This window comes from Zosterops lateralis (assembly GCF_965231275.1).
Source record: "Zosterops lateralis genome assembly, chromosome: 30".
In the NCBI taxonomy this organism is placed as follows: Eukaryota; Metazoa; Chordata; class Aves; order Passeriformes; family Zosteropidae; genus Zosterops; species Zosterops lateralis.
The window spans coordinates 4,404,117-4,422,134 of record NC_139790.1 but is presented as its reverse complement, the minus strand read 5'-3'; the positions used below and the strand labels follow the sequence as shown (position 1 = coordinate 4,422,134).

Below are 18,018 nucleotides of genomic sequence, written 5' to 3'. Positions count from 1 at the left end.
GGGCTGCTAAAAAAAATCCAAAGGATTCTTGCCACTCGCAACAGCTCATGGCTCCAGAGCATTTGGCAGAAAAACACTGCTTGCAAAGCTCCAATCAAATTCCTCCCATAATACTGAGAGTATGAATGTTACAAAAATCTGCACCCATCAAATTCACAAGCATTGTTGCCTGCATTTATCAATTGAGCAATGAGCTCATACAAAAATGATTGATTGCCATCCCTTGTGGCTGAAATCGAGCAACCAGCCCAAACAGAAAAAAAAATTTAAAAAAAAAAAAAAAATAAAATTATTGTTTGTTTGTTTTTTCAAACAATATTTTTGCCGCCTTGTGGCTGTCCTGGTTTAGGATAAATTTGGGGAGAACCTCCAAAAGGAGTCCCCTAAAAAGCAAACCTCCACCACTCCTCTCCCCAGCCCTGGGTTTGGGAAGGATTCCTTGGAGGAAAAGTGGAAAAAACTCGTTTATTGACAAATGAAAAAAACACTCCCCAACACAAGGGAAAAGGAAACAACCTCAGATGGTACACAAGTCACTGTGAAGGGAGGACGCAGAGCTTCTTTCACGGGCCCCGGAGATCCCCAGATATTCCCAGGTCAGGTCGGGAGCCGCTCCAATGATCTTCGGTGGGGGGGGGGGAAAGAAAAGGGAAAAAAAGAAGAAAATGGAAGCAGCGAAAGCCAGCAAAAGCCAAAGCAAGCCAGCAGCAAAAGCAGCAGCAGAAGCCAAAGGCAGCAGCAGAAGCAAAAAGCAATAAACAGAAGCAGCCCTGCCGCGGCAAACCAGCCCGCTGAATGGGGGGGAGCAGCTGTTAGAGCTGTTAGACATAACGAGGTAGTCACGGTTGGGATGGGAGACACCGTCAGCCCAGGACAGCATCCCTCCGGGGCGAGGAGGACTGAGGGTGACAGAGCATCCCCCCGGGGCGAGGATGACAGCACCAACAGAGCATCCCCCCGGGGCGAGGATGACAGCACCAACAGAGCATCCCCCCGGGGCGAGGATGACAGCACCAACAGAGCATCCCCCCGGGGCGAGGATGGCCGCGGATGACGGTGCCGGGGCTGGGCGAAGACGAGGGCGGACGCCCGCTGGAGCATCCCCCCGGGGCGACGACGACGACGGAGACAGCACCGGTGGAGGTCCGGCACTGCCCAGGGTGCTTTGGCTTGGAGGGCGGTGGGAGAGGTGCCGGCCCAGCCCGAGATGTGGAGGGGAAGACCCAGCCGGGTTCCTTGGCCTGCTGGGCCTTAGGGAGAGAACGGACACCCGCCGGAGCGTCCCCGCGGGGCGAGGATGACAGCACCAACAGAGCATCCCCCCGGGGCGAGGAGAATGGAGCCCAGTCCCGGGCTTCCGCCGGCCCCAGGAGGACGCTGTAGCCTCTCCCGTGTCCCCCAGCGCTGCACTCGGAGCCCCGGGCCCGCCTGTGCCCCTCAGCGCCGCCACCGGCCCGGCCCGGGGAAGGACGGAACCCTCCGGAGCCACCGACACCAGCCCCGGCTCAACAAGGGTGTCAGAGTCTGTCCAAGGATGTGTTATGCCTCACAACTGTCTCCGATGGTTGAAGACCAAGACCCCCGAAGAGACTGGGGAGAGCCCCTGGCCTGGCTGAGGTGGGGCACCTGCCGAGGACTGATCTGCATCTCCACGAGAATGGAATGCAAGAACAATAGTAGCTCGTTACAGTGGACTGAGCTGACTATACTGACCGTGCTGGAAGGGCACAGCTTGCCGCTTGTTCCTGAGCACCCAACTTTGACGCAGGTGCCTGCACTGGCCCAGTGCCCTCTTTGGCTCCGTTCCACTCGCCTTGGTCCTTTTCCTGACCAGCCTATAAAGACTCTGCAGATCCCGTGCACCCTTTGTGATCACCCCACTGGAGAAGATCGCATCTATGGGCATCTCTACGTCTTGAGGACCTCCGACTCTCCACGTGGTAGCTATAATCCCCCTTCCCCTCTTTCTCTATCTTTCTCACTATTCTCTATTTTCTCTCCCTACTATCGCATTGTGGGCACTAAATAAAAGTGCATTTTTTGTTTAAGCAAACTGGTTTGTCCCCTGCTGTGTCTTTTGCGCTTTGAGATCTCCAAAACGAACCATCAGGTTCCCCGCAGATGTTTGTGGACCCTGACATTAAATTGGCGTCACGGACAGGATCCTGATAGACTGTGGAGTTGCGGGTTTTATATAGTTTGTAGAAGGGGAAGGACCCTCGTCTCAGCCGCACCCAGCACGCCACTTCGGTGAGCGCTGTTAGAAAGCAAGGGGGGCAAGGGAAAACTCCCGCTAACCGTATACACCCAGGCGAATAGCACTCCCTGTCGTCAGGATTTTTCAGAAACGATCTCACTGTGCAAAAGATGGGACTCTGTGTTTTAAGCTGCTTGGTGTAGTTGAGGAGACAACAGGCGTTTTTTGTGAAGAAGTGCCTCCCAAGCAGCTGGGTCTCCTCTCCCATTCCAGGGAAGCGAAGGGAAACACAATATTAGCTGTGCCATTGTTTGTAACTTTAAGAATACCTCCCTGAGAGTGGTTTTTGGCCCTTCACAAAAAAATGAGTGAAGATTCTAGTACCAAAGATAAGGATATTCTTTTTGCTTTGTTAGCAAAGCATGGTGCTAGACCTTCTCCAGCCGGAGAACAGTGGGCACAAGATAATTGGTTTAAGTATGAAAACATTGTAGATAGAATATATTCTTTGCAACATGATGCTAAGTATAAACTGGGCAGAAATAAAACCATTCTTTGCTCAGTTTTGGGGGCCTGCCTTTCGGCAGCCATAGAAACCCATTTTAAACGGGTAAGTGAAGAGAGAGCAGAAATAGAATCCCTGCAAAAACAATTGGAACAGAAAAGAAATCAAGAGGGAGAAGTAATAGAATCCCTGCAAGATTTGGTAGAAGCTTTGCAAAAACAATTAGAACAGGAAAGAAATCAGAAATATTTGCTGAAGATTTCCCTTGCAGAAGAGCAGAGCAAAAATTCAAAACTTGTAGATTCACCAAAGGAAACAGGAGGAAATGAGACATACAGCATTAAGCAGATATACCCTCAGAAAGAATTAGTACACATGCAAAATTGTGGGGAACTCTGTTGCTCCAATTTGAGACCTCTTGTCAAAACAGAATTTAATTATATAAATGAAGAGGTTCATAACCTCCACATAACCACCAAAGGAACACCAAACACAGCCACTGAATTAGCTAAATTAAAGAAAGAATACTCCCGACTTTCTAGCGAATCAGAGACGGAGTATGTCTTTAGAGTTTCACTTACTGGTGGTGACCAAATTAAATTAAGTGAACAAGAAGCAAGTGGCTACTGGGGACATGGAATTTTCTTAACAACAGGGAATGCACATGCCCCATGGTCCCTGACACAGCGTGCAGCTCACTGGGCAGGGGGACTAAGCCCCCTTGAAAGGGGCGACCCTCTGGCAATAGTCGGCACCCCGGACCAACTCCTAGAAAACATACACAAAGCTGCATGCTTGCAAATGATACATGAAAGAAAATTGATTTCTGACTATGAGTCACCCATGCAACAGCCTGTCAGACCCGAGATTATGACCCCCCTAATTCGAGGTTTGCCGGAGTCTCTTAAACCAACAACAATTCTTTTTCAAAAAACAATAGCATCTATCACTCTGGTAGACAGGCTTGAAAGATTTCTTGGACACACAAGTGATCAAACTGGTTCCACTGACTCCACTGACTTCTCGCCTTTTGCTACTCCTAGCACACAATCTAACAGCAGTCATAACAGTGGAAAATACGGACCAGTGAAGCACTCAGAGGACAAACCCGAAAAACCCAGAGAAGTCAGGCACATTGCTTCTCCTAATGAAAAACCAGAAAAGGAAAGACAAATCCCTAACCAGCAGCAGTTGTGGTTGCTAGGGCTGAAAAGGGGACTACCTCGAGAAGTAATGGACAAATTGCCTTATGATAAATTGGTTAAAATAAAATTGCTGCTTTTTGAAGCAACTGCTCACCAAGCCCTTGGCCCTATTCATCCTACAGATCCTTTTCAGGCAGAATGGGGATTTGCTACTCAGGATTGTCATTATATATATGGCAAAGGGGTCCTGAAGGCCCGATCAGATCTGTCAGCTCTTACTCCTGTGGCTTTAAAGATGCTGAAAAGAAGTACACTACTTGGGAGAAAGGCTTGTTTGTGGTTAGCTTAGCTCTCATAGAAGTGGAAAAAATTGCACAACAGCAACCAATTGTTTTGAGAGACCCCTTCAAAGTTAAGTCAGTCACTACTGGGTTCCCTCCACCTGACGGGGTGGTCCAGAGGGCCTCAGTAAGACAGTGGTCTGCTCAGATTGAACATTATTGTAACATCTTCTCAATAACTAAAGGAGCTGTGAAAAATCTAGCACTACAAGAAGCAGAAAACTTGGATAGCATCCAAGACAAACCTGCCTCAGCCATTACCCCTCCCTTTTCCCCCGAACAGCCAGCAAATCCTTGGTTTACTGATCCTTCTGCCTTTTGCCTGACAGCTTCAAGCATAATTCCCTCACTATGGGGACCAAGCGATTCCAGCAATCCAGCACATTGCCCTGGACAGTCTGTTATGGTGGACCTCCCTACTGTAGGGGAAGTGCCACTAGTGCTGAAAACCCCTCTGAATAAATATACATGGGCAGCCTTTGATGCTCTAGGGAAAGAGCATCGAATAAATACAGGATGGGCAATTTTCATCATTCTAACCTTCTGCCTCCTCGTGGCAGATTCTGTTGTGCTTACTTTCCACAGGAGAACTCCGAGGGACATGAAGGCCGTATAAACCATGATAAATATTTTAAACAGAAATTTTAAATAGCATTGATTCAGAAATATTAATGAACAAATTGGTTGCCACAATCAAAGATTTGACCAAATTATAACAATTATTATAATTGTCCTTATTGGCTTTGAGGACACTTCAGTGATTGCTATTAAACATATTACCAAATTGGGAAAAGATAAATGTGAATGATAGCAAATTGGTAATCGATACACCTGATGCTACACAAAACAATATTTATTTGGCCCTTAGCTGCATCCAGGCACAGCTTTGGATGCAGATGATTGTTGCCTCAATTATAAGGCAAGAAGAAGAAAGAATTCTTCCTACTGAAATTTGGAAAATAATTTGGAACAATTCAAATTATTTTCAAAGAGAATTCCAGTCCTGGTGGAAATTAGTGAACTTTACCTACAACCCCAATACTAACACAGTTACAGCCTTTGTGTTAACAATAGGTAATGCTTCAGTACATTTGATATTCCCTATCATTGCATTAGGTATGAATCATGATGGAGCTATTCTCTATCCTTCCGAGCATAGAGAATGGGCCCGTCAAACTGGTGAGAAATGGCAAACTGTCAGTTTAGAATCTTGTGTTTTAGGGAGCAGCAAGGTTTCATTTGTGAAAGTAATGCAATCATAGCTCAGGACATTTGTTTAGACACAGCAAAATATTTGTCATTTTGAAGTACATCCTAAGGAAGCTCCTGGAACAGTGCTCGTGTATATAGGCAATGGGTGTGCATGCTTTAGGACTGTCTGTGATGTTGTAGTTGTAGAAAATGCAATAGTAGATACTAAAAATCACTCAAATTTTTGTGTTTGTGATTTTACCACAATTACAGGATGTGACTTCTCTTATAAAGTCCCAGCCACGTCCTCCTTTTGATTTTGGTTTTGATTGGCCTTGTTTTAGTTAACATCCCTCTTGCAAAGGACACTCCTAAAGTTATTGATGTAAAATGCACTACCCAGACAGCGAAAGTTAAGCCTGTAACAGCAGTTTGATTTGAAATGGTTTGTTGTTTTGATTAATGTTGCTTTGTCTTAGTCATGTTAATTAAAAATTAAGGTTGTTTTGTTTTGTTTTTTGTTTTTGTTTGCTTAGAAATTATTATCATTTTAAAAATTTAAAGAATTTTGTGAAAGAAATTGTTTTCAATTAAGTATTTGATTGAAAATTGTAACTGTTGATTTTAATTGATGGTATTACATTAATTATTTAGTAATTTGAGTTAATATTTTGAAAAATTGTTATATTAATTATTTGGTGATTTATGTTGATTATTTTGACAAAAATTGTTAAATCAATTTTTTTTTAATTTTTGTTTCATTTTTTGCTTCTATTCCCTTTCCGTACTTTACCTTCTTTCTCTCTCTCTCTCTCTCTCCTACACCCTCTCAATTGTCTCTGTTTTTCTGGGATATGCTGCCAATGTGGATGAGTCCTGAAGACTTCACGAGACTACGGAACCTGCTGATGGAAGAACACCTTCGTCGTCAGTCGTGAGTCACGGGGTGGTGTCAGAGTCTGTCCAAGGATGTGTTATGCCTCACAACTGTCTCCGATGGTTGAAGACCAAGACCCCCGGAGAGACTGGGGAGAGCCCCTGGCCTGGCTGAGGTGGGGCGCCTGCCGAGGACTGATACGCGTCTCCACGAGAACGGAATGCAAGAACAATAGCAGCTCGTTACAGTGGACTGAGCTGACTATACTGACCGTGCTAGAAGGGTACAGCTTGCCGCTTGTTCCTGAGCACCCAACTTTGACGCAGGTGCCTGCACTGGCCCAGTGCCCTCTTTGGCTCCATTCCACTCGCCTTGGTCCTTTTCCTGACCAGCCTATAAAGACTCTGCGGATCCCGTGCACCCTTTGTGATCACCCCACTGGAGAAGATCGCGTCTATGGGCATCTCTACGTCTTGAGGACCTCCGACTCTCCACGTGGTAGCTATAATCCCCTTCCCCTCTTTCTCTATCTTTCTCACTATTCTCTATTTTCTCTCCCTACTATCGCATTGTGGGCACTAAATAAAAGTGCATTTTTTTGTTTAAGCAAACTGGTTTGTCCCCTGTTGTGTCTTTTGCGCTTTGAGATCTCCAAAAGGAACCATCAGGTTCCCCGCATATGTTTGCGGACCCTGACAAAGGGTAAGGACCGAGAACCGCCGGGGCAAGGAGGGACTGCCCTGCCCCCCCAAACTGGAGGGGTTCGGCCACCAGCCCCGGCTCAACAAAGGTAAGGACAAAATAAAATTGGCAAAAAACGTATCAAGGGCTGGGACTGGTCTTTGCTTGTCCAACGAGTCACTCGCGACGCAAAGAAATGGCAAAGCTCCCGCCCTCGCCAGGTGTCAGGCCATGGAATTCTGTGGAATTCATGGAATCTCTCATCATCCTGCTACAGAGACACTCCCAGCCCCAGCCAGGTGAGCCGATTTCTGCCTCTGCTGCCTTTGGACACGGCTGGGACGGGGCTCGGAGCGCCCCGGGACAGTGGGAGGCGGCCCTGCCACGGCAGAGCTGGCACCAGATGGGCTTTAAGGTCCCTTCGACCCAAACCATTCCCGGATTATTATCCTGGGGAGCCCCACAACACCAGGATACAGCCCTCGAGTCCAGGGAAATCCATCTGGGCAGGGAATGGCCCGAGTGACAAAGAGCAGGGTGGCCACATCACACACAGCCCTCAGCGTTTATTCCAAACACCGGCTACAGCTCCAGGGAGAGGCACACGCCACGAGATCCTGCAGACCAGGCCAAGAAAAGAGGCAGAACACCGGGAAAACTCTGCTTGGGTGCCACAACCCCCCTTTGGGCACGTGCAAACAGCTCCCCAGTCCTGCCCTGGCCCAGGGAACACCGACTCTCCCCTGGGGACCTGTCCTGGGTGGGAATAGCCCGGAAAGCCGCAGGGCTGGACTCGGCTCTCCCGGATCCCGGCGAGGAGGGCGCTGCCATCGCAAACCCTGAGTCCCCAGAGCACCCCTGATCCAACCTCACCCTCTGGGGACCCGGTGACTCCCCCAGGGGCAAAACAGCGTCCGGGGCAATCCCTGTGCCCAGCAGTGCCTGAGGTAGGAAAGCCCTCGGCTCCCTGGCGGGCACCGAGAGGCTCAGCAATGGCCCCGGAGGCTCCGCTCGCCCTCCTCAGAGGCTCCCGGGACGCCTCGAGCTCCGAGGGGGCAGCGCTGGCCAGAGCCAGGACATGGCACGCAGGGGCAGCCACATGCTGGGAAATGGGCAGTGGGAACCCCCAGAGTGAGGAGGGAGCAGCAGCCAGGCGGCTCTTGCAGCTCATCCAGCCGGGAAAAGTCTCTCTGGGAGAACCATCAGCACCCGGCTCCTCCCGGCCTGAAGAACGGGAACGGGAGGAGGCGCTGGGAAGCGTCTCCGGGCACTGCCAGCGGGGGCTCCAGGCAGGAATGCGGCGGGGAAGGCGGGGGCCTCCCTGGCACGGCCCCGGCCCGTTCCCGCTGCCACCCGGATCCGGAGTCCCACAGGGACCCGCGGCCCTCCCCTCTGGGATTTGGGGGGTCCCTGCCACCAGGGCTGGTCCCTCCCGCCCTGGCACGGGGGGCAGTCGGGATGTGGCCAGCAAAGCCCCGGCATGAGCCGTGCCGGGAATTGCCCAGTCAATAGAAATGTTTGCGGCTCTGCTCCTGCCACTTGTTGTAGATGATGATGCCGATGACGATGGCGAAGACGATGGCCACCAGCGAGAAGAAGACGATGAGGAACAGGGCCAGGCCGCTCATGGGCTCCAGCGGCGCCTCCACTGTGGGACAGAGCCAGGGAAAACAGCCCTGAGTCCCCAGAGCCCTGCAGGATTCCTGGTCCCAAGGGGTTGGACCAGCCCACAGAGCCAGGACTGGCCTCGGTGCCTCGTGGTGGGAGTTTGGGATGGGAGTGGGAGATTCTGGGATGGGACTGTGGGATTTTGGCATAGAAGTTTGGGATTTTGGGACAGGATTTTGGGATGGGAGTGTGCAAGTTTGGGATGGGATTTTGGGCTGGCACATGATCCATCTCCCTCCCACATCCCAATCCCGTCCATCCCACCCATCCCAGAGGTCACACCCTCATGGTGCAGATCTTTGTGAGACCCCAAAATCGGAGTCCATTTTTCCTCCATAGCTCCAAATCCCTGCAGCTCCCACCCTCCCCAGCTCCCACTCACTGCCTGGCAGTTTCAGGTTGTCCACCACGGGCAGGAACACTTCCCTATCCCGCTTCTCCTCCTCAGGTGTCCGCTCCACCGTCAGCTGGTACAGCTTCAGCGAGATGATGTCGTGGTTGTCTGGAAAAGGCACCAAAAACGCCTCCTGGGGGGTTGGAATTCTCTGGGATTCATCCCTGGAGAGAAGGGGCTGTTCCTGAGTGGCTCCATGGCCAACAGGAATCTTTAAAGCTGCCTCAGAAACTCAAACCCAGCCCAAAACTGGGAGATTATCAGAGTCCAAACTGCTGGGGAAGCCAAAGGAATGTGCTGCCAGCGGCCTCACGTGGCTCTGGGATCTGGGAGGGGAAAAAGAGGCTTTTGTTGGAGGCCAGGAATGAGTTTTTGTGGAAGCAGAACTTGAATGGGGCTGAAAACCTCTACAAGAGGGACAGGAACAGCCCTGAGAGGGAAAAGAAAAGGCTTTGTGCTGTGTGAAATAATTCCCTGCAATGGGAATGCTGCTCCTTCCCCAAATGACAGCCAGGGGGTTCTCTGGGGCTGGAAATCCAAAGGGGGAAGGTGGCTCTTGGGACATTGGTGACAATGCCAGCAGCTCCTGCTTTGGGCTATCCCAGCTTTGGGGCTGTGCCAGGTTTAATTCCAGCCTCATCCTGTTTTATTCCATGCTCATCCCCAGGTTTTATTCCATGCCCATCCAAAGGTTTTATTCCATGCCCATCCCTATTTATTCTATGTTCATCCCAGTTTTATTCCAGGCTCATCCCAAGGTTTTATTCCAGGCTCATCCTGGTTTAATTTCATTTATTTATTTATTTATCCCAGGGAATCCCACCCGCAGCCCCTAAATCCACTCGGGAATCTCACCTGGAGCCCCCAAATCCCACCTGGAGCTCCCAAAACTGCTTGGGAATCCCACCTGGAGCCCCCAAACCCCCCTCTGGAATCCCCCAAACCCCACCTGGAGCCCCCAGGCTCACACCTGGTGCCCCCAAATCAATCAGGAAATCCCCCCTGGAGCCCCCAACCCCCCTGGGGCGGTACCTGAGAGGTCCCCAGTGACAGAGGAGGTCCCAAAGTAGTACCCCCGGGGCAGGTGCACGCCCGGCACGTCGATGCAGTCCCGCCACTCGTGCTTGCCGTCGATGTCGATCAGCACCTGCACAGGCAGCATGTTAAAAATTCAATTTATTATTATAAATGCACACCCTAAAGCTGGCTTTATTATTTATAGAATTTATATTAAATTTATCTTTATATTAAATTATATATTGTGTATCATTTATATTAAAATGAATGCTCTAATGTCAATGCAGTCCCGCCACTCATGCTTGATGTCAATGTCCATCAGCACCTGCACAGGCAGCACGTTAAAAATTCAAATTATTATTATTATTCTAAATGCACATCCTAAAGCTGGCTTTTCTCAGATATTAAAATGAATGCTCTATTGTCTTGGTCTGGGAAGACAGGTGTCTGCTAAGGAAAGCTGGAGCTTCCCTTGGAATGGAGAATGGAAACTCTCTCCCTCTGAATTATGATTTTGCAGTTAGAGGCTTTCAGGCAAAGATTTTGGGAATAGGAATAACAGTTCTTTACTAGAAATATTAAGAATGCAAATGTAATAGTACAGAAAAACCCCAAACAAACAATCAAAAAAATCTTAGAAACCCTGACAGTCAGAACACGACCTGACACCCTGTTGTTCAGGGTGTTGGGAGCAGCCCAAATAAATCCTTCTGGAGTGACAGATGTGGTTCTGTTGGAGCAGAGATGAACCTCTACAAGGGTACAGTGGTGGTGGACCTTCTGTTAATGGGCCAGCTGTTCAAACCAGCTGGGGTGGAGTTCCTTATCCCTTCCAGGACCTGTCCCTCATCACTCTGGGGGGTATCTGCTATTCAAACCATCTGAGGCAGTGTTCTTTATCCCTCCCAGGCCCCATCCTCCCTCCAGGGGATCTCTGCTGCCCATGGCCCATCCAGGCTCACTGCAGGGCTGAGACAATTCCATCAGCCCATGGGGAGATGCTCCACCCAGGGGGAGGAGCCCAGCATTCCCACCTGGATCAAACCTGCCATTGGGAACTCCAGCACAGCCTGTTTGCACTGGATTCCCAGAGGGAGACCAGACCCAGCTCAGCACCACTGGACCTTCTATAGGATCATCTCTGCTCCAACAGAACCACAGCTGGCACTGCAGGAGGATTTATTTGGACTGATCCTAACAGGGTGTCAGGTTGACTTCTGACTCTGTCAGTGTTTCTAGGATCTTGTTCATTTGTTTGTTTGCTTTACTATATTTGTATTTTTTTAATATTCCTAGTAATATTTTAAAAAATACAAATTAAAAAACCTTTAAAAATTAAAATAATTTTTGAAAAAATTAAAAAAAAAATACAAAATAAAAAAACAACCAAGTTCTTTACCCTAGTAAAGAACTATTATTCCTATCCCCAAATCTTTGCCTGAAGACCCTTAATTGCAAAATTATAAGAATTCAGGGAGAGGGGGTTTACAGTCTCCATTCCAAGGGAAGCTCCAGCTTTTCCCTGTCTTCTCCAAACCAGGACAGCAGTGTAACATAAACAAGAAGTGGCTTCTGCTGTAATCCCACTGGTTCTGTGCTTCACAAGTCCTGATCTGCACCTGGGGGATGTGATGTGTGCTTCAGAAGGCCTGATGCGGGCCTGGGAGGAGCACCCACCGTCAGCCTCCTCTTGACGTAGCGGATGACCAGGAAGGTGTCGTGGTTGAGGTTGCGCACCATGGCCGTGCACCCGCCCAGCTCCGTGGGGCGCCCATCGCGGTCATGGTCGTAGGTCAGCGAGCCGTTGTTCACCATGGCCGAGATGTAGGGGAACACGCGCTGCCAGGGGGGAGAAACGGGATCAGGAGCCGGGAGGAGACTCGGGAGCACGGAGAGCCTCCGGAAACGAGAGACGCGGTACCCCAAAGCATTTAACCCCACAGGCATCGGCTCAAAGTAAACCTGGAATGTTCCCAAAGTCCTTTAACCCCACAGGGATCCGCTCAAAACAACCCTGGAATGATCCTGAAATCCTTCATCCCACAGGGATCCGCTCAAAGCAAACCTGGAATGATCCCAAAGTCTTTTAACCCCAAAATCTGCTCCACAAGCACCATACCTATAGATCCCAAACCCCAAAAATCTGCTCAGCAAACCCCGGGATGACCCTGCTCCATCCCTATGGATCCCAAACTCCTTCATCCTCCAAAGTCTGCTCAATAAACACCGGCACCATCCTGCTCCATTCCTGTGGATCCCAAATCCTGAGAATCTGCTTAAAAAACCACCAGGATGATCCCGTTCCATTCCTGACCCTGAATGACTTTATCCCAAAAATCTGCTGAACAAGAAACCAGCACCATCCTGCTCCATCCCTGTGGATCCCAAACCTCAAAAATCCACTCAAAACACATTTGGATGACTCTGCTCCATCCCTATGGATCCCAAAACTCCACTCAGAAAACCCTGGGATGACCCCACTCCATCCCTGAGACCCCACTCAGCTCCCCGCCATTGGGCCCCCAGCCCCCATTCCATGCAGCCGGTCCGGGAACAGGGAATTGCTGAGGAACAGGAGGGACGGCAGGAGGCAGTACCTGGTTTCCCGGGCTGTACCTCCTCTTCTGAGCCTGCCCTCCGGGGTTAGCACAAAGTAAGAGAGACAGAGCCCACAGCAACATGGTCACAGAACCTCCAGGGACCCAAATACCCCCTGGAGCACTCAGTCCAGGGCCCCAAATCCCGGGAAATTCCCCCTGCAGCACTTGGTCCCCAGGGCCTCAAAATCCAGAAAATTCCTCCTGGAGCGCTGGATCACAGAATCCCCAGGGCCCCAAATCCTGGGAATTCCCCCCAGAGCGCTCTGGAGTGATGGGAGCAGCCAGGGCAGGGAGGGGTCAGTGTGAAAAATCCCGGGATACCGGCATGGGACCTGCCGAGCTTCCCTCGGGGATGAAATCCTGCTTTTTCTTCTTCTTGGAGATCTTGTCTTTTTTGAAGACCTTTGGAGCTCTTTTTGACCTTTTAGAGGTATTTTTGTCCTTTTGAAGGCTCCTTTTGGAACTCTTTTTCTCCTTTTACAGCTCTTTTTGTCCCTTTTGGAGTTGGGAATGAGCAGCTGGAAACCCTCCCAACAGCTTCTCCCAGCTCCTGAGCCCCGTGCAGCTCCTGCTCCCACATTCCATTAATTATTTCCTCTAATTAAGACCCACTCTGAGCCCCCTTATCCCAGAAAAGTCTTGGAAAGGCTCCAGGTGTGCTCAGAAAATATCAAATATTGAGGGGGAAACATCAGTTTTTAGGGGAAATTGGAATTGGGGAAAGGTTTTGGGCTGGTGAAGTTTCCAGCAATGGATTTCCCAGGGAAACTGAGGCTGCTCCATCCCCTGGCAGTGTCCAAGGTGGGACAGTGGAAGGTGTCCCTGCCCAGGTGGTGGCACCTGTCCCAAGGCCCCTCCAGCTGGATTGATCCAGGAATGACACCACTAAACCCTCCAAAATCAGGAACGTGACAATTCTTAGACCCTTCCACAGGAATGACAGCACTAAACTCCCCAAAATCAGGAATGTGACAATTTTTAGACCTTTTCCACAGGAATGACACCACTAAACACCCCCCAAAAAATCAGGAATGTGACGATTTTCAGACCTTTCCAACAGGCATCTGGGAGCAGGGAAAAGCTCCTCAACCTCTACTCTGGCTTTACTCAGACCCTACTCCTGGTGCAGAATTCCCAGCTGGAAAATCCTCTCCCCACAAAACCACCCCCAGTTTCTCCTGCTTTCCCTGACAAAGAACCTGTGGAAAAGAAATGGGAAGAGGAGGAGGAGCAGGAATGAGCCCTGAGGATGAAGAGCTGGGTGTGACATCAGTGTCACCCACCCCGTGTGTCTCACCTCCTGCTGCTTCTCCTCATTGGGATAGGTGTCCACAAACACTCCCAGCCCCAGGAAGTTGTCCTTGCTCCCAAACACGGGTCCTGGCAGGAAAAAGGAAAGCTGGGATAAGCTTGGGAAGGTCAGGCAAGAAGTTTGTCACTCGTTGTGAGGGGATGGGATGGGAATGTCCTAAGGACCCTCCACTCCCATCCCTGTGAGATTTTTCCATGAGTGCAGCTGGTTCCAAGCCCTGGCCAAGGTGTCCAAGGTGTCCCCCAAGCTCTGTCCAAGGTTCCCAAGGTGTCCCCAAGCCTTTTTCCCATGGCAGGGACAGTGTTTGTCACTCATTATCACAGAATGATTTGGGAAAATCCTTAAGGACCATCCACTCCCATCCCTGTGGATATTTGCCGCGAAACCAGGTTGCCCCAAGCCCTGCCCAAGATGTCCCCAACCCCTTTTCCCACAGCAGGGAGGGTGTTTGTTACTTATTATGGATTGGGAAAATCCTTAAGCACCATCCAGTCTCAACCTCGTGGATATTTTTTGAGTCCAGATTGCTCCAAGGTGTCCCCAAACCCTGTTCAAGGTGTCCCCAACCCCTTTTCCCATGGCAGGGATGGTGTTTGTCACCTGTTATCACAGAATGGGTTGGGAAAGTCCTTAAGCACCATTCACTTCCATCCCTGTGGGATTTTTCCATGAGTCCAGCTAGCTCCAGGTGTTCCCCAAGCCCTGTCCAAGGTGTCCCAGGTGCCCTCATCCCTGTCCAAGGTGCCCCCATCCCTGTCTCAGGTGCTCGATGGGTCCCCAAGCCCTGTCCCAGGTGTCCCAGGTGTCCCCAGCCCTTTTCCCGAGGCAGGGCTGGTGTTTACCCGGCTGCATCCTGTCCTTGGTGTACCAGATGGCAAAACCATCTCCATTCAGGTTCTTCTTGCCTTGCCCGTGGATTTTGAAGTGCACCTGCATCTCCCAGTCCCGCAGGTAACAAGGCTGGGAGAGAGGAGGAAAAGTGGAAAATCCCAGAATCCCTCCTTCCCTGTTCCCTCACCCACATCCACCATTGCCCTTTGCTGTCCTGTATCATGGATAATTAATCCCAAAAAACCTCATTAATCCCAGAGAACTGGTTGTCACCCAAGGGTTAAACACCGAGGGAGAGACTCTGACAAAAACCAATGCTCACACCCAGGGAAGCAAAACTTTTGGGCAAAACTCAATCCCTTTTCCTGAGGAAAACCCCAGGAGCAGCTGGTAATTGCAATTACTGATCAGCTGCCAAATAATTCCCCATGCTGAGGGAGTCACAGCATCTTTTTGGGAACCAGAATTCCAAGGAAGAAGCATCCCCCTGTTTTAGAGCAACAAGAGTTGAGCAAAATGGATCATTTTCCAGGACTGTTTCCCAAAGCAATATGGAGAGGGTTGGATTCTGAAATCCACAGATTTCATTGAATTCTTTGGGTTGGCAAACATCATCCAGTTCAGCCACCTGCCCCCAGATTCCCAGGGGGGCTCAGCTCTTGTATGGAAAACTGGAAGCTGAAGTTTTCAGCTGAAGTGCTGAAAGCTGCCCATGGTTGCCCAGCCCAGCCCAGTTCCCACTTTGGGAATCACCTTGGCCCAGACCCCAAACATCCCCATGTCCCCACAGCCCCCCAGATCACCCCCCCACTGGGGGCTCCTCCAGCCTCCTCCCCTTATCCTGGTGTGTTTCCTGATCCCCATCCGCTCCTGCCCCAATCCCAGCCCTCTCTTCTCCCGTTCCAGTGACCCCCTGGTCCCAAACTTCTGCTCCAAAACCAACCCCCTTGCCCAGCTCCCTCAAACCCATACTGATGTCACCCCATTGATCCCACTGACCCCATCTCACCCACCCCATCCCACTGATCACATTGATGCCATTGTTCCCAGCCCACCCCGATGTCCACCTCAGTCCTGGCCCTTTTCCATCCTAATCCCATACCATCTCCCCCAGCTGCCCTGTTCCTCTCCTCATCCCAGTATCCTCCCAATCCCAACCCTCTCCTGCCCCGATCCTGATCCTGACCCTCTCCCTCTCCCTCTTCTAACCCTAACCCTGCCCCGGTCCCAGTCTCGATCCTGATCCTCTCCCCCCACCCCTCCCATCCCATCCCAGTTTCCTCCTCAGTCCCAGTCCCCGCCTGTCCCAATCCCAACCCTGTCCCCTCTTTCATTCTGCTGTCTCGTCCCGGCCCTGGTCCCCTCCTGTCCCGATCCTGATCCTCTCCTGGTCCTAATCCCAACTCTCTCCCCCCACCCATCCCATGGACCTATCTCATTGATACCATCCCGGTGTCCCCTTGGTCCACGCCTGTCCCAATCCCAACCCTGTCCCCTCTTTCATCCCACTGCCCCGTCCCGGTCCTGATCCTCCCATCCCCTCTCACCCCATTATCCCGTCCCAGTGTTCCCCCAGTCCCCTCCTGTCCCTATCCCGACCCTCCCCTGCCCCGGTTTCCTCCTGTCCCAATCCCGACCCTCCCCTGCCCCGGTCCCGGTCCCCTCCTGTCCCAATCCCGACCCTCCCCTGCCCCGTCCCGGTCCTGATCCTCCCATCCCCTCTCACCCCATTATCCCGTCCCAGTGTTCCCCCAGTCCCCTCCTGTCCCTATCCCGACCCTCCCCTGCCCCGGTTTCCTCCTGTCCCAATCCCGACCCTCCCCTGCCCCGGTCCCGGTCCCCTCCTGTCCCAATCCCGACCCTCTCCTGCCCCGGCCCGTCCCGGTTCCCCTCCGCTCCCGACCATCTCCCCGGTGCCTCCTCTCACCACTCGGTTCCACACGGCTCCCTGCTTGCTCTGCACGTCGGGCGTGAGGCGGATGAACTGGGTCATGACCATGGCGTTGCCCAGCAGGTCCCACAGCCCTGAGCTGGCCGAGCCCACACCTGCGGCCCACACGCACCGTCGGCACCGGGTACCGGCACCGGGCACCGGGCGCCGTCCGCCACCACCGCCCGCCCTCCCCGCTCACCCTGGTACGGCTTGGACAGCGAGTGCTCGCGTTTGAGGTGCTCCTCGGTCTGCTCGGCCCCCGTCCCGCCGAGCCCCAGCGCCACGGCCAGCAGGGCCAGCCCGGCCCGCCACCGGCCCGCCGCCGCCATCTTCCCCCGCCGAGCCGCGCCCCGCCCCGCACGCCCATTGGCTGGTCCTCACCGCTGTTCCCGCCCACCGACGGAGCTGCCAATGATGGTTGGTCACATGGGCTGTCTGTCAAATGGGGCGCGCGAGGGGTGATGGGTACTGTAGTTCTGGCGCCAGGTGATGGCAGCCGCCATTGAGCTGGGTGACCTCTTTCTCCCGGGTCCTAGTGCCCCTCCGCGTCCAAGTCTCCCCTCCACCGGGTCCTATGGCTCGCCTTAATGACCTCCCCCAGGTCCTGGTGGGCTCCCAAGTCCTGGTGCTCCTCAAGATCCCAGTGTCCCCCAGGCCCTGGTGCCACCCCAGGTCCTAGTGCCCCTAGTGCCCCCTCTTGAGTGTCACTCAAGATCCTGATGCCCCCCACGTGCTGGTGTCATCCCAGGTCCTAGTGCCCCTCCGCGTCCAATTCTCCCCTCCACCGGGTCCTAGTGCTCGCCTCCAGGTCTTAATGCCCTCCCCCTAGTCCTGCTGCCATCCCCAAGTCCTGGCGTTGCTGAAGATCCTGATGTCCCTCAGGTCCTGGTGCTCCTCAGGACCCTGATGCCCTCCCAGGTTCTGGTGCCCTCCCAGGTCCCGGTGCCCCCACTCCAAATTCCTAGTGCACCTCTATGTCCCATTCCCGGCGCCCAGGCCCCGATTCCCCGCGGATCCCGGTGTTCCCACAAATCCTCTGCTCTCATTCCGCACCCTGGCCCGGTCCTGGTCCTAAGCGCCTCCTGTCCCCTCCGGGTCCCGTTCCGCGGGGAACACCCCCCCAGGCCAGGCCACCAACGGCCCCTTTAAGGCGGGGCTGGGGGCGGGGCCAGAGGGGTGACGCTATCGGAGGGCGGAGCGGGCGTGGTCACGTGGGCAATGGCAGAAAGGGGCGGGGCCATGTTGCTCCCTCGGGGCGTGACCATACATGTGACGTCACCCTGGGGCGTGTCCCTCTCTGCCCCCCCCCCCCCCCCCCCCCACAGG

The 18,018-nt window shown here is 52.4% G+C and overlaps 1 protein-coding gene across 5 annotated transcripts; it reads right to left on the bottom strand.

The window, feature by feature from the left end:
• Positions 1-7,483: 7,483 nt before the first annotated feature.
• Positions 7,484-17,836, bottom strand: LMAN2L (lectin, mannose binding 2 like). 5 transcript variants are annotated; one of them, XM_083880589.1, is made up of 10 exons: positions 17,746-17,836; positions 17,074-17,168; positions 16,687-16,805; positions 14,771-14,888; positions 13,914-13,996; positions 12,614-12,646; positions 11,694-11,855; positions 10,032-10,146; positions 8,988-9,107; positions 7,484-8,585 (listed from the first exon to the last, which is right to left on the bottom strand). In XM_083880589.1, the coding sequence occupies exons 3-10, from the start codon at positions 16,756-16,758 to the stop codon at positions 8,443-8,445; spliced, it is 846 nt and encodes a 281-aa protein (XP_083736715.1). In that variant the 5' UTR covers positions 16,759-16,805; positions 17,074-17,168; positions 17,746-17,836; the 3' UTR covers positions 7,484-8,442. The 5 variants fall into 5 exon arrangements, with proteins under 5 accessions (XP_083736715.1, XP_083736711.1, XP_083736714.1 ...); XM_083880585.1 differs by having other exon boundaries at positions 16,892-17,127; XM_083880588.1 differs by having other exon boundaries at positions 17,074-17,127.
• Between the last annotated feature and the right edge of the window lie 182 nt (positions 17,837-18,018).